The sequence below is a fragment of the Chlamydotis macqueenii genome, chromosome 1, assembly GCF_036417535.1.
Source record: "Chlamydotis macqueenii isolate bChlMac1 chromosome 1, bChlMac1.mat, whole genome shotgun sequence".
NCBI lineage: Eukaryota > Metazoa > Chordata > Aves > Otidiformes > Otididae > Chlamydotis > Chlamydotis macqueenii.
In genome coordinates this window covers 193,986,299-194,003,041 of record NC_141556.1, presented here as the reverse complement: position 1 = coordinate 194,003,041, position 16,743 = coordinate 193,986,299, and the positions used below count along the sequence as shown (strand labels likewise).

Sequence of the window (16,743 nt, the reverse complement as noted above, 5' to 3'; positions counted from 1 at the left end):
TTTGTTCGTTGTATAATGACAAATACATTGTTTTAGAATTATTTACTCAGTGCTCTGTGGTAGCTGGAGTAAAATACCTATGCTCACTGTGATGTACCTTTTTTCTTTTTGGTGAGACTGGCTTTCCAACTATTACCCTTAAATTTGAAGGTAGAGATTACACAGTAAAATGCTTCCATATCAGCATTTTCCCAAACTCTTCTCTAAATACAAATGAATATGACTGCATTCTCAGAACATCAATATAATTATTTCCTGATAACCTATTTTTGTAGCAACTGAAAGCCTCATACTGACTTATTAATAGATAAAACATGTTTAACATGAATTAGTATTCTAAGAATGGGCTTTAGAGGCAATTAAAAAAAAATCCAACATCCTCATAAATGTTGAGAAAAGGAGTAGCGCATAAATTCTCTTCTCCATTTGGATTGAGCCAATTTGTTTATTCTTCTACTGAAGCACCAATATGGTTTTTATATTCATACTGAGTAGTCAGAAGTAGGTGAAGACAACATTTCAGAGGTGTGGAAGCATTGAGTTCCACGATTAGGAGATCTTACAGACAGATAAACACTGACATTGATTTGGTCAGAAATTGTATAGAAAGATTTTTAAAAAATAAACAGACTGATTTGTCATGAAGCTATCAAACTGTACTATATTACTGGCCTGAATATTACTGATACATTGCGGAGAGGATTAGTGTCATTCATTTTTATCTAAGATAATGGGAAACAATGATGAGGAAAAACTATGAGGGGTTTTGGTAGTTAATCAGATCTAAGAAGGGAGAAGTTGTTAAACAAAAAAAAATTCATTCCACATAGACTATGAAATAGGAAAGTATCTCTAATTTTTCCATAGGCCTCAGGTGATGGTGACCGTAACAAATAACGAAAATAACTCTGAATAATATGTTCTCATATGATTGACTTGCAGAAGAAAGACATTTCAAGTACTTCAGGATGATCTAAATAAATGACATATGATGTCAGAAGTTAAACTTCCTACCTTTTAAAATCAGTCACATTTCTGTATTGAGAAAAACCGTAGGTCAATATCATGCTACCATGTGCATCCTCCAGAAGAAGGGCAAAGCTGCAGTCTTACTACTAATGAGGTTCATAGAATAAGGGGATATTCTGATTTTCAGTGCAGAGAAATTTAATGGAGACTTGGCTTCGTCTGTGAATCTGGTCTTATTTTCATGCACTCTAACTGCATTTTAACCAGCTTTTTTCCTTTCCTTTTTTTCTCTCTTTGCATGCTTTATTTCTTTTGTTTGAACATTAGGAGCAAAAGCGTATAGATGGCACCACCCGTGAGGTGAAAAAGGTTAGAAAAGCCAGGAACAGACGCCAGGAATGGAATATGATGGCATATGACAAAGAGCTTAGACCTGACAACAGGTTGTCTCAAAGTGTGTACCATGGAGCATCTTCCGAGGGATCCCTGTCCCCAGATACTAGGTCTGTTTACAGCAAAGCTGTTTGTTATACCACAGTTGTGTGTAGAATTAGGTGTTTTTACAGCATGGGAATAGTTAGAATAGACAAAACATCCAATGCATGTTTTTTTTTCTCAAAATTATTTTAAAGCATAAATAACATAACAAATTCTGTAATGATTTTTTCTTCCTCAGCTTCAGATGAGCATTTTGTTGTCATAATGTTATACACTGTAGTGAAATAAGTGTTTGCTTTGTGCTTTATGTTTGATCTTGAGTAGCTGTAGTTAAAAAAGCATTTAAGTCTGCCTCTAGTAGATTATGTCAGTACCTCTCCCTTCAGGTCTAGTTTGTCGTATGTTATGCTGCTGATAGCTTAATAAATATTTTTCTGTGATCTACTCAGCCAAATATACTTTTACCTCTAACAGAATGCTTTACTGGGGGAATACTTCAGCTTTGTCAATGTTATATTTGTCTAAAAAGCAAGCTGCAAAACCAGATGCAACATTAGTGCTAGAAATGGCAGAAGTCTCTGGTTAGAGACACACAGCAGAATTCATCTTCATTGTCTGAGATTCTGTTTGAGCTCAGTGGGAGTTACCTTCTCCTGGTGTGCATGGAAGTCTGAGTTTTTCCCCAAAGCTGGTCTCACGAGAGGCTTTTCCCATTTACTAATTTCCTATGTCTGTCGTGGTTAATTGCTGGCAGTAAGGTTAGGAATAAATAGAATCACTGGAAAAAGTGTGTGACAGTTTAATGTTTAAATTGTTGAATGGCTAGACTGAGGAAGCAGCCACCACAGCAGAAGTGTGGACTGGTACCTTTAGTCCACTGTCCAGTGGAGGTTAATTAAAAAAAGAATCTACTCAGAACTTTGTATATGTAATATTTTGGTCTTTGTGAAGAGTAATCACTTAGTCATTGCAACAAAACATTTAGAGAAAATTGCTACTGCTGTTTCAATAATGCATTCAGACTTCCTCTTTCTGTCTAAAATCTTTTAATCACCTATTTTATTTTAATTTTTTTTACAGTTTCTAATGCAAAACTTTGTCTCCTGTTTGTCAGTATGTAATGTTTCATTAAGACTATGCTTCCCGTAGGCAAATCTGGTAAAATGACATTGATGTTCAGCTGTCAAGTGCAAGATGTGGATTTTTTTCGTCGAGAGTTCTGCATTTCACGCCTTTTGAGTCTTTTTCTAGCCTTAACACCTTGCTTCCAGGATTCCCGACTTTAAATAATCATACTGAAGTGACTTGTTTTTTGACAGCAACGTCAATGTATACATTTGGCTGTTTGCAGATATCCGTAATATTTGCAATCTGTAGGATTTTTTTTTAAGCAGAAATTGTAGGATGCATCATTATGTTGGATATAGATGTTGTGGCGTGACAGGTATCTTGTATTTATATAAGCTTTTCAAATTTTATAATGTATGTAGAATCAAATATCAGTGATGGATTCCAGAAATCTGTGTTTTACATGCGTGAAGGGTTAATTTTGTGACTGGAGGGAGGTGGAGAGAAGGCTTTCTATTTTTTATCTTGAGGTCGTCTTAGCTGTAGGAACCAAGCTATAAAAACCCGTACAAATAGAGATAAGTACTCGTTTCAGAGACCTTTTTATGCTGACAGCTACTGCATGAGCAGTGTTTTATAAATAAGGTCCCAAAAAAGTGTATTTAGCGATACTGTGATTCTTTTTTAATGCTGAAGTTAAAAAAGAGCTCCCATTTCTTTTTGTTTGCTAATTGTAAGACTTGCGCATCAAACATTGACATCCAAATGTCCAGACTGTGGCAATTTACAATGTATTTGTTATACTTATTGTACTTTAGAGAGAGAAACACAAGCTGAATCCAAACAGAAACCAGCAAATTAATGTGAGAAAAGTAAGAACAAGAAAAGAAGAGTGGGAGAGAAGGAAAATGGGCATTGAGTTCATGAGTGACGCAAAGAAAATGGAACAGGCAGGAAGCATGAAAGAGGACAAAATGCCCAAAGGGTTTGTCGTTTTGTTTTACTCAAAGCCCTGGCTTTTTGTTGCTTACCTTGCTTCCAGTCTTACAGATAAGTGCATCAGTTTTCTGTGTTCACTAAAAGCCAGGCTGCACGAATGTTCATTACTAAAACAACTATTTACAGTAATGGGATGAAGAGATCCTTTTGCTCCCTCTCTTGGGCTTATTTGACAGAGCATCCTAGACTTTGTATCTTTATGAACTCTCTGCTCAACTAATATTTACATTTCCCAGTTTCTCTAAGCCTTTCCAGCAAAATTAATTGTGCAAACAAAATAAAAAGCGTTTTCTAACTTTTGGAATTGGTTTGCTTTGCTTTGGTAAAACACATTCTTCTGCATAATTGTGAGTGCTTGCAGTATTGCTTTCCTTTTTCTACTGCCATTGTTAACTTAAGGCAGGCCCGATACGTATTATCATTTCAAGCAATGGACTGTCAAAATCATTGACAAAAACAATATGTCACCTTATGGCTACTAAAGAACTCTAAAATCTGCAGAAAGCTCTAATTTTTTTTTGTCTGTCTTAGAGTGTATGTTATATGAGGACATTCTGCATGCAGCTAGTATGCTGAAGTATTGAAAATGTTCCATTTCAGTCCTTTTATGCTGACTTACCAGACTAATTTATTTCCAAGTTGTGTTAAGCTGAACCATGATTTTTTGTTGCGTTTATTCTTGTGCTTTCTGTGGACTTATGAGGGAATAATGCTCGATAATCAGAGAGTCCTGTTGCAAGAAAAATAATTCTGATTGCATTCTTTTTAGCTTTTATTTTCAGCTATTTAGATAATACCCTGTTACACTCACATAATCTGTTCTTCTTCATCCATTTACTTTAATTTTAGGTCCCATGCATCTGATGTTACAGATTATTCTTATCCTGCTACTCCGAATCATTCCCTCCATCAGCAGATAGCAATGCCTTCATATGGAGCAGGAGATGGTCCGCAGTACATGGCAGCATCCCAAAGCCATGAGCATGAATACAGACCACCTTCCACCACTGTACGACACGCTACTTTAAACAGACCTCAGCAACCACCTCCACCTCCACCCCAGCCTTCAGATGGCCAGCATAGCTCAGTACCTGTGGTACCAGCAGAATATGGGTAAAACTCCTGATTTATTCCAGTGGATTCTTGACAAAACTAGAGGGGTGCATGTTTTGCATAACCATCGTAACACATAATGCATACTCACAAAAAGATGCCAAATACATTAGTTATCTCCCTGGGGAGGACAGAAAAAGATTGGTTTAACTTCTGTGTACGAACTGAATTTAAGTGAAGAAATGGTGAAAGCAGGAATAAAGAACTGTGCATTGAATGTGGTGAAATCAATATGCTTGTAAAATATTAAGGGTGCCTAATATAATATTAAAAAGGGGATCATTTTCCTTTAAAGTGGAAAATAGTTACAGCATAATTTGCGTAGTATTTTAAACTTCAGGAGGTGCAGAGGAAGTATCACTGAATATGTCCAATGTGGCAGTCCCCATGTTGCATCCCGGAAGTGACTTTTTAAAGGAGCTTATGACAGAATTGGAAGGGGTCTCCTCAGACACAGACTCAGGTTCCCTACTGCCACAGACAACTCCATAATTCAATATATGAATTCATCAGACTCCTGTGTGGATATTTTCCCTGAATGCATTCTGAAGGAAGGCTTGCTCCGGAGTGCTGGCCTTCTGGTAGCAAGAAAACATCTGTTTTCTAAGCAGTCTGTGCCTGTTTGTTCTTTTGCTTAAATAGTTTAAACTTTCACGCTGTAGCCCCCGGAAAGTTGTATTCATTCTTGCCTGTGTCATTTTAAACTAAGCAAGCCCAGGTTTTTCAGTCTCACTTAGTGCACCCTGGGGTAGCATTTGCCCCATTCATGACTGTATCATGCTGTAGATGACTCAGTTATGCTATGACTGCTGTGACTGTTCCAACCTGCATTTTCTCTGTTATTTCCAGTTTATAACAGAAATACTTGTGCTTAGTCCCCAGGTACATGACCATTGTCAGTGTATCGCAGTTGTCATACATTGACATGTGTCGCTGAATGTCATCAGTGACTTGCCTGCAACTCCTGTCTCCTACATCTAGTTATTTACCTAGTTCATAACTCTTATATTAATTCCCATTTTTTTCTACTTAAGAATTCTTTTAACGACATTTTAACAAAGAAATCAGCCTGTTCCTCCTCTGTAAAGTATCACTCAAGTGTATCAATTTAATTAAATAATATTTAAATTGATAAACTTGATTAAAGCAGCACATGAGATGCATGATATACCTTTGGGTACATCTTTCCAATCATACTTTTCATTGTCCTTCATGCCCATGTCTTCTGTTATCTCTTAATATTTGTTCTACTACTTGGTCTTCTATATAAGTGATATGTGTAGTCTGCAGTTTTCTTGATCCATCCTTCATCATAGGCGTTGTACTTAATATGCTCACAGTAACAAATACAGCTTTATAATTAATTAGGCAAGAGAATTAAGATAAAATCTCACTTTATGGAGTGCTGAAAGGACACTGCCTTTAACTTTGTCATCTGCCTTAAATCTCAGTGTATTATCAATATTTCACAATTCTTATGTTTATGACTGCTTGCATATTTAACTCACCAGTTTAAATTCCTTTTGATTTTTGTTGTAGCTGAGGTTGGATGAGAGCAGATTAAGGGGTGATGATTCTATGAGTCCTAACTTTCAATACATTAAATGTTTTTGTTCTGTTTTATATAGGATGCTTCCAGCTCAGATGGTGGATTATTACAATCCTACAGGTCCTCCCCCTCCTCCTCCTCCCCCTATGATTCCTTCAGCACAAACTGCATTTGTTAGTCCCCTTCAGCTTCCCGTGCCACCTTCCCATTCTGGACTGGTGACTGGCTCTACATATGCAGTTACTCATCCTCCTCCTTCTAGTGGGCTTGTTGTCACTGCTCCTCCTCCTCCCGGCCCACCTCCTCCCCCTCCAGGCCCTCCTGCTACAGGTTCGTCCCTCTCTTCCTCCCCAATGCATGCTCCTCCAGCTGCGGAAGCAAAACGCCATGAACCTGCACAGCCACCAATAAGCGATGCACGGAGCGATCTTCTCGCTGCCATTCGAATGGGTAAGTGGACGCTGAGTTTTAGCTATTCCTTTTTTTCAGTGAAACCACTGTGTTTTCCAATTCATGGCTTCTGTTCCCAACTGAGCAGAAGGTCATTGAGAGACTGGTTAACCACGGGGACCACACACCTGTTCTCACGTTGGTCAGCCCTCACTTTGGATCTTTTTTTGTGAAGCCTAATGTTCCAAGATGTGCAGCTTTGTTAAATACACTCTAGTGTTTGTGTGGACATAATAAAATTAAAACAATACTTGTGTTCATTATGTACAGTAGCCAGTATGTGTACATGGATGTTTGGTTCTGTTCAGAACTGAGTTACCCAACACCAGACTTCGGTCCACTGATTTTTAACCAGTGACAAGGGGCTGTTCCTGACTCGGCTCGCGATATGGAACCGTGGGTCTAATGGCATTTCCAGATACGATTATGAAAATTTTTATCTTCAGATCAAAAGGACCTGTACAGTCTTGAGTATTTAGTTTTAACATATTGTTGGCAGTTTTAGAAGTCTAGAAGCATTTAGTCTCTGAGGATGAATTCCAGTCTCTTTTGTCTTTCTCTCTTCCTTGCTTAGGGAGGCTCTCTAACGCCAAAGATTTCTTTTTTTTTTTTTCCTTTTTCTTCTTCCTGAATATACTGTTAGAATGCAAAAAATCCACAAATAACCATATGAAATTTAAAATCTTTTGTGCAGAAAACTTTGTCTGAGAGTAATTGTCTCTACAGGAATTCAGCTGAAAAAGGTGCAGGAGCAACGTGAGCAAGAAGCAAAGCGAGAGCCTGTTGGAAATGATGTGGCAACTATCCTTTCAAGACGCATTGCTGTGGAATACAGTGATTCTGATGATGATTCAGAGTTTGACGAGAACGATTGGTCAGATTGAACGTGGTCCAAGCCCAGTGGCAAGCTCATGAAATACCTGGCTTCAGTGATTGCTTTCTTACCAAGATGTAAAGCAGAACGTTGACATGTATTAAGGCTAGTGATGGAAGCGCTAGAATTGAATTGGTACGATTCAGAATGCTGTAGCTTAGCAACTCTGGTAATAATGATGTGGTTATGCTTATGCAGATCAGAAACTTGTCTTACTTTCAGTATTTACCGCATAATACTTAAGTGCCACTAAATGTAGCAAATCATGTGCTGCGTACAAAATATGCTGCAGTTGTTGCACTGTTACAGAACCAGCATTTTATTTTACTTTTCTGATCTTGAAGGGATAAAATATATTTTTTTGACTTTACATCTTATTCTTTTAATACGTAACAAACTTCAGTACTTGTGAATTGGTCTGGTTGTTCGTCTTTGAGGGCAATTAACTATATCACTGAGTGAAGGTCGAGTTCCATAAAGAGACTTTAAACTTTTTTTATTAGTTACTAATTATGCCCACCTTAGTCTAATTTTAACAATTCTGGGCCTAGGTTTTTTTCATACAGAATTGATTTTATATAATCTTTTTATCTTAAAAATGTAGCAGATGATGAAATACATACTTTGAAGAATGAATCCACATGATCCAAAATTAAGATTTTGCGGGGAGACTGGATAAGTTCGTAACAGTACCAGCTCTAGGTTGCTGGCTGCTTGTCGAGTGGAGTCTCAGGAAGGTAGCGGAAGCACATCCATGTTACAAATGAAAGTTAAAAAATCTGAAGAGCTTTTCAGTTTTCTAGATCACCTAGATGCAAAGACTTCAGGATAGACCTGATTGAAGCCATACGGTTATTGCAGTGTAGAAACCTTACTCTGTTATTCCTAAATATTAAAACATTTGTCAGTCCAGATCTAGCAGTCGGATACATTTCACAAGTATTAAACTTGGTCTTTATGCCTCTCGGTATAAATGTCTGTAAATAAGTTTTGTTGTTGTTGATCTGTACATGTATAGTTATGACAGATTGTTTTCTCTTTCCTGTAGCACGTTTACTCAAAACTACTATTATTTTGAATGTATTTCTTTCCCAGTACATCCTGTTGATAAAATGTTGGCAGTTAAAACGGTTTTAATGGCTGTTTAGGTACTATGCCATATATATACGCTTGTTTTCTCTTTCCCCATACAGTCTGCTTTGGCTGTCTCTGTTTTCTTTTAAAATAATTCCTTTTTTTTTTTTCCCCCCACAGTACAGTATTAAAAAGTCATTTTGTTTTTTTCTCTCTTCTGGACTGAGAGTCAGGCTGCTGCTTTGCCTAATGAGGCTTTTAAAGGTGTATTCATAGCAGGGGAAGAGTTCTTTCCTTACCAGATTACAGTTTTAATCTTTGTAGCTGAAGTCTGTGTAATTCCAGGTCTAACATTTGGTAAAGCTCCTTTGTTCTGTGAGGCCCCGTCTGTTCTTAAAAAAAAGTATGTAAAATAAGAAGAGAAATGGAAGATAATTACCTAACCTGTGTTTACACAACTAACACTTTTAGTCCTGAGAATGTAACAGTCTGACACGATGTTTGCATGCAAACTATTGACTGCTTCATTGCTGTCTAATCTGCATATGATTTTTCAATCTGTGGTGGCTGTCTTCATGGTAGAGTGGTAACGATGCTGCCTCAGTGCTGGTGTTACCATTTATCACATAAAGTACAACCAGTCTCTGCATAACGATAAGCAACTGGGTGTCCACCACAGAGAACAGAATTTAGGCCGTAGCCTGATGGTGGTTTTCGTCGATGGTTTGTTCTGGTCATCACTGTGTGCTTGCACAGTGGCTTGCAATGATTGTTTGGGTGGGTGGCCTAAAAGCGCAGCTGGGACGGCAGAGTTCCGTCGCTGTATAGGTGAGGCGAATACTCTCGGTATTCTTTTAATACATGCTGAAATACAAAATATTTCAGCAGAAAATTCTTTCCAATCTACTGAAATTTGATATGACAGAAGACCTATTTTATGAGCACAGAAGTTGGGTGTGTCTGAAATTTTATAAGTTATGTTAATTTTAAATTATAAACTTTGAACAAGCAGTCAGTTGTGACCAGTCAAGGTAGTGTAGATTTTTCAGTCATAGTAGCCAACCTGTTTTTCTGAACCTGCAATGTTGTCATTTCGTTTCGGTATTTTATTAATAAAATGTGAATTGAGTTTAGTGATGTAAACTAACATTATTCTAGGCTGTTTTTATCAGTTTTATCATACTTTGGGTTGTGAATAAGTAACAAATATGAATAAAATCTCACTTTTGAGCCTGTTTGTCTTTCCTTAGATTAGTATGATGTTGCGATCAATCTTTATTGCTTATCAGTAAATAAAGGAAATGAAAATGTAAGGCTTCCAAATTCTATGATCCCAGGAACCACGATTTTACTGGGATGGAGGCTGGACTCTGCAAAACCAGACTCCTTTAAGGTCCTGCTGCTTCTCCTAACATGCATACTTCTGTGTTCTTTTGCAACCTTGAGTCAAGCTCTAAGATGAAGTTCTTGACTGGTGTAAACAGGTATTAATTTCCCTGTAGGCAGAAGAACAGAGCAGAATGTATGACTTGTATTAGCCAGTCCCCTTCCCCAATTTTTAATAAACCAGTTGGAGAGGGTCCAGAGGAGGGCCACAAAGATGACCAGAGGGCTGGAACACTTCTCCTTTGAGGACAGGAGAGTTGGGGCTGTTCAGCCTGGACAAGAGGAGGCTCCGGGGAGACCTGATAGCGGTCTTCCAGTACCTCAAGGGGGCCTACAGGAAAGATGGGGAAAAACTCTTCAGTAGGGCCTGTTGTGATAAGACGAGGGGTAACGATTTTAAAATAGAGGGAGGTAGATTTAGATTAGATATTAGGAAAAAATTTTTTACACTGAGGGTTGTAGAACACTGGCACAGGTTGCCCAGAGAGGTGGTGGAAGCCCCATCCCTGGAAACATTCAAGGCCAGGTTGGACGGGGCTCTGAGCAACCTGATCTGGTTGGAGATGTCCCTGCTCCTTGCAGGGGAGTTGGACTAGGTGATCTTTGAAGGTCCCTTCCAACCCAAACCATTCTATGAGTCTGTGATTCTATGATTCTAATAAAAAAGAGTCTTTGTGGGTTAATGACACCAAGCACAATATTGCAAAGTGCAAACTCATGTGCTTACTAGAAAAATGTTTTTAATTTAATCTTTTAATTGTAATCAGGTTAAAACCTGATATGGTAACAGGAGAGGCTTTTCATCATACTGGGGAGAACTTAGATAAACCAGTTGTGTAATATACTAGCCTAATTGTAAGCGAAACAGATTTGTTTATGCGTCTTAGACTTCGTTGTTCCCTGGGAAAATAAATTAATCTTTACTCCATTTAACTGCAAATTCTAGTCCCTCTAGCACTTGTTTCTTCTTTTGCTGAAATTATCCATCTTTGATTTGAACTTAATTCAGGTAATTTACAGCAAAGACAGCAGTTCTAATTAGAAACTGAAATGTGAACTTGTAGTTTGGTTCAAAGGCTGTTTTAGTAAAGCATTTATAACTGCTCATTTATCAGTTGGGGTTCGAATGAGGACTGCTGATCACTCAGCTACTGCCTCTACAGCTTTTATGGTTGTCTTTTGAACGTTTAAAAATTTTTCCCTGTGACCAAACTGACATCAGTTTGATTTTTAGATATTTCAGATTTCTCTGTACTAAGATGAAATGCGTGAAGAAGAAAACAAATCTTCATTGTAACTGAGGTGCATACTATTCAAAATTGAGCTCGTTTGTGGTATGCAAGTGAAGTTGGGAGAAAGGGAAATGACTCTTTGAGAAAGAGATTCTTGTCATGTATTTTGCAGGTATGCTATCTCTGGTGTGCCAGGCGTTGTTTTAATAATGAAGAGGTGTTTGCTTCCACTTGAAACAACACCCTTAAGGATACAGGAAATGTGTAACTTCTGAAAATGTTTAAAATCTCACTGTAAGCTGAACAGAATATAAACCTGATGATAATTAAAATTTCATTAGGTCCTTGTGACTGGAAGCTGAAGTTTCACAAATTCAGTCTTCAGCTGAGGTACTATTTCCTAGCAGCAGAATAAAATAAATATTAGCACAGCTTATCCAAAGATGACATTGACAGTGATTTTTTTTTTTTTTTAAGATGACATTACCCTTTTTCCTCCTGAAAAACCAACAAACCAAATCTAACCTGATGTAGTCTGCTCTAGGGAACGTTTCTTGCCCTGTGGGGGGGCAGTAAATGTGGGCTCTTAATTCTGAGTTTGAGGTGTTCCTGACACCAGCACATACACGTGCACACACAAGTCCAAGGATTTGCAGCGTCTTGAGGCAACTCTGTATTCACATACGTCAGCGTTGTCAGTGTGGCTAGTGCTGTATGGGGAATGAAAATAAATGATGATCCTAGATGCTGGAATCTTTCAGGCCCTGGTATCTGCCGCAAAACAGTCGGGAGTGACTTGAGCTTGGCACTGAACAGCCTTCCCAGTTACCGAAGGACTTTAAGGCTGGAGCACCTCTCCTGTGAGGACAGGCTGAGAGAGTTGGGGCTGTTCAACCTGGAGAAGAGGAGGCTTTGGAGAGACCTTATTCTGATCTTTTAGTACCTAAAGGGGGCCTATAGGAAAGACAGGGAAAAACTCTTCAGCAGGGCCTGTTGTGACAGGACAAGGGGAAATGGTTTTAAAATAGAGGGACACAGATTCATGCAATTTCAATTTTTTACAATGAGGGTGGTAGAACACTGGCACAGGTTGCCCAGAGAGGTGATGGATGCCCCATCCCTGGAACCATTCAAGGCCAGGTTGGATGGGGCTCTGAGCAACCTGATCTGGTTGGAGATGTCCCTGCTCCTTGCAGGGGGGGTTGGACTAGATGACCTTTAAAGGTCCCTTCCAACCCAAACTATTCTATGAAGTGTGGGAATTCTGGAAGGACTGTAGGTTTCCAGTCAAACATCGTCTTTCATTAGAGGTAAATAGAAAGAATGGGAACACTGGAAAAAAAAAGTCCTTTAAGTATGAAACAGAGAGAAGGAATCTCATATTTTGATTTTCTGGTAATGGGTGGAGGCAAGGAGTGGTTTTTCGTATACTGTCAAATATCTGTAGGTTTTTATGGAGAAATGTGTTCTCATCTAGGTGACAGAGGTGTGTGCTCCTCCATGTGGAAGGTAGTCTTACACGTTTGTGCTGAACCGGGCTTTAGCTCTTAAGAGATTCTTAGCTAAATATAGTAGTCTCTTGGAGATTAATTCTCATTGCTGCAGATAAACAGAGAAGTTCTTACTTGATTAGCCAGGTCAGGGAGTACTTCTGTGCTTTTCTCTTGGTGGGAGGAGATTAGAGCTGAAGACAACTGCTTCTGAGATATCTCAACAGCTTGGCTTACATGTGTTGCCTTTCCAAGTCACCCAGCGTTTTCAATTGCTCACATGCTGTCATAGTGTGTGAAAACTGGTTGCCCTGTTCAGCAGTCACTCACATTGTCAATGCAGGGTAGGTTAAAGGAAGGGAGAGGGTGTTGGGAATCTGACAAAGTTACCCTAAGACCAGTTAATATTGGGCACTCTGTCCCGTCTGTCTTGCAGAGGAACCCTAAACAGAAGTCCTACCAACTATACTCAAGGAGATGGCAGAACTCAACTGTTCTCATTTTTTTTTTCTTTAAAATTGGGCTGATGCATTCTTTATTCACTTTTCTGAGTAATCCTGCTGTTAACATTCTATTTCTCTAGCAAATTTAACTTCCTAGTCCCTTGCCACTTACCTTTCTCTGATGTGCTGAATGGCCTGTACCCATTGCTTGTCACCCTTACCAGCTGAGTGCAGTCCCCAGCTGTTGTAAAAATGCCTTCACTTTTCTGAAGTCAATAGCCCGGTGCTGATTTTCACCTGCAGCCTGTCCCTCTGCATCCTTATGAATCTCTTCGTTCTGGTTTTTCATAAGTAGTTTGCATGTTACCAGCCAAGGATTTTCCCATTCACTGCGTTAGCAGGAGTTCAGTTTGGTTGGTTGGCCGGTTTCTCTCCCTTGAACGGATTCTTGTTCTGTGACTGCTGGTAGCAGTGGGTGTTATGAGGGGTGCCGCTTACAGGTACGGGGCCTTTTTCCACAGAGGAGGATGGTAGTAGCAGGATTGTTTACCATAAGCTTAGCGTAGTGATGAAACTTGAATATTTCCATACTTACTGCTCTTTCTAGCCATGTGAGATCTCACTTTAACTTGCTTGCAACATTCTTTCAGATTTGTGTGTACTTCTTTTCTCTGGTCTGGTTTTGTGCTGTTTTCAGCTACACCTGTATTGGTTCATTTGCCTGTTCTGTTCGGGTTTCCTTCCAAATTTAGCATAGTTCCTAAAACTTTTTTTCTTAGGGTGCCCTCACACAGCTGGCTAAACTGCTTCCAATTGCCATGGACCAGTGGAGTGAGTCCAGAGGAGGGCCATGAAGATGATCAGAGAGCTGGAGCACCTCTCCTATGAGGACAGGCTGAGAGAGCTGGGGCTGTTCAGCCTGGAGAAGAGGAGGCTCTGGGGAGACCTTATAGCGGTCTTCCAGGGCCTAAAGGGGGCCTACAGGAAAGATGGGGAGAAACTATTCAGCAGGGCCTGTTGTGACAGGACAAGGGGAAATGGTTTTAAAATAGAGGGAGGTAGATTCAGACTGGACATGTTTTACACTGAGGGTGGTGGAACACTGGAACAGGTTGCCCAGAGAGGTGGTGGATGCCCCATCCCTGGAACCATTCAAGGCCAGGTCGGATGGGGCTCTGAGCAACCTGATCTGGTTGGAGATGTCCCTGCTCCTTGCAGGGGGGTTGGACTAGATGGCCTTTAAAAGGTCCCTTCCAACCCAAATTATTCTGTGATTCTGTGATTATGTTGTGAAAGCTATTTCCTTATTGGAGGAAGAAGGATTTTCTTTCATTTCATATTTTCAGAATGACTACCGCAGTAACATTTTCTAGACTGTCTGTAAAAGCTTCCTCTTAAATTTATTTCTATATGATTTCTGTTTATGGCACGTTTCTCTTTAGCAAAGGTTGAGAAGTTTTGCCTGCTGTAGTTAATGAACTTTTAAGGATTGCTGTGAAGATCTATTGTGTAAGTACATAAAAATATTTAATCTGGTTGTGACAAGAGAACATGAAGGTATGTACTGCATGCAGTGCTGTGTTTCAGTGTGTACATTGAAATTCTGACACATAACCAGATCTTGGTTATCTATAAATGTCAATGGTTCCCAGGGGCATTTGGAGTTTACTTTAAAATATACGGATCCTGCTGGCTCGTTGCTTCTTCCAGTAACCAGTCACCGATTTGCTGTAACTCTTGAAAACCACCATTGTGACATTTCACAAATCTTTTAAGAAAGATAAGCAAGACAGCTGCCTTGTACCCAACTGACTTCCATCAGACAAATTCTTACCTGAAAAAAGCCTCGTTATCTCATTTTTGTTCATCCTCTGTATTCTCTTCCAAACCCCCAGTGATTGTCAAGTCCACCCTTCACTTTTTAAATTATTCAAGAGCCATCTTCATCCTTTAAGTTGACATAGTCTGTCTAGGAAATTGAATTTAGGTCTACCACATGCTCTAAGTAAGGGATGCTCTATCCTGTGATGCCCTTCCTGACCTATATTCCTTGCTATGTTTCTAGAATTTATATAAATTATTTATATGGCATGATAAATTTATGTTGTACTTTGCCAAAAGAGAGAATAAATCCTCACTTTAGGGATTTTTCAAACCTAGTTAAAATATACTGAATTGTACAGTATAGGATGCCTCACTTAAATGGAGAGAATAACACCACAGGTCTGTGGCATTCGTCTGTCTCTTAAATGGGAGGTAGGAAAATAGAGATTTTTAGGACAGAGATGGGGCAGAAGAGAAAGGCCAGGATTTTTGCTGTGCTGAACAATAGCACAAAGATATCCCGGTGAATAATTGATTATACTTCTCTTTGTATTTGTTTTATTTTATCTCCTTACGGAAACACCCTCTGCATGGTGAGGCTAAGTTTTAACCTTCTCCCTGAAGATCACCTTATCTGTTTTACCCTCTTCACCTTATCAGCTGCGGCATGTAATGATCTTTCTCTTCAATTCAGCCATCTGCCTGCTTCAGCTTTTATTTCCTTCACTGATCAGAGGAGACATGGGAGTACAAACAGCGCTGGCAGGGCTGCTGGCCTCGATACCTGATTAGGATAAGTAGACTTAAGTTGACATTTAAATAGGAAGCAGATCTTTTTAAAAATTCATTCATACAAGAATTATTAAAGAAGTCTAGTCAACTGGGAATGTCTTCTGCTCAGAAAGCCAAACATGAATATTCAGGGAGGTAGGATATTTAAGGAACGTGTGGGTAAAGCAAGCTTCTAAAGTGCAGCTTTATTTTAAGGCTTCCAGATGTGAGCTTTGCACAGTTGCTGTAATTGGCAGCCTGCTGCAGGTATTGCTTCTCTCTGAGTTTGGGGCAGCAACTGTTTATTCTCACCCATCTGTTCGAATGCCAGCAGGGATCCCAGTGCTGTAGAAAGGATGTAGAAAAAATTGTTGGCCCAGGAAGCGTATGTGGAGTGAAATGGAGGAGTAGCGGGGTTGAAAGAGCAAACTTTCCCTCAGAGAGCATCAGTGGTCTTGGCAGGACAGAGCTGAAGTTATCGGAGACACCATTAATTTGTTAGCACGGAAGTTAAAGAAAATAACATAGAACTTGAAAGTTCTAGATCTTGAGATAGATGACATGGGGACTGTCTCACCTCGTCAGACTTCATGCCTCAGTTTTTCCATCTGGTGCCCAAACTAGAGAGGCAAAGGCAAGGAGAGTCCCTGATAATGGTACTTACCATCTACTGGGGTTGCTTTGCGATCTATGGGTGACAAGTCCTTTACTGGAAATAGGCCAAACTGCAGCCTAAACAGCCATGATGTCAACTCGTTGGTCAGACCGTGTCCGTGTTACTCAGACGTGGACCTCAAAGGGAGCGAGTGTGAGCCAGAGAGCAGTGGGCGCTGGTGAGCACCAGCTGGGTTTCAGGAGTTCTGCTTCCTGCCAAATAAACACCTGCTGCCGCGGCCAGAGCCAGTCTCCCGCTTAGCTGTGTCTGGGAGGAATTGAATTCTTGTGCTGCTCCACGCCGTGGATTAAAGCATGGCACGTGGGAATGAGCAGATGTGCTTCAAAAGTGCTTTTGATCTAAACTAAAATACTGGTATGGACAATGCCTAAAGAGCAGCTGTGATTT

General features: G+C 39.6%; 1 protein-coding gene across 2 annotated transcripts in view; it reads left to right on the top strand.

Moving 5' to 3' along the window:
* WASF3 (WASP family member 3) overlaps nucleotides 1-9,764 on the top strand; it is a 70,737-nt gene extending 60,973 nt beyond the window's left edge. The window contains exons 7-10 of one of the 2 annotated variants that reach the window (XM_086739477.1): nucleotides 3,294-3,460; nucleotides 4,324-4,587; nucleotides 6,216-6,586; nucleotides 7,313-9,764. In XM_086739477.1, coding sequence (XP_086595603.1) covers nucleotides 3,294-3,460; nucleotides 4,324-4,587; nucleotides 6,216-6,586; nucleotides 7,313-7,470 — 960 coding nt within the window. In that variant the 3' untranslated portion in view covers nucleotides 7,471-9,764. Of the gene's footprint in view, nucleotides 1-1,296; nucleotides 1,473-3,293; nucleotides 3,461-4,323; nucleotides 4,588-6,215; nucleotides 6,587-7,312 lie in introns of both variants that reach the window. The other variant, XM_086739478.1, reaches the window with a different exon arrangement.
* Nucleotides 9,765-16,743: the final 6,979 nt, after the last annotated feature.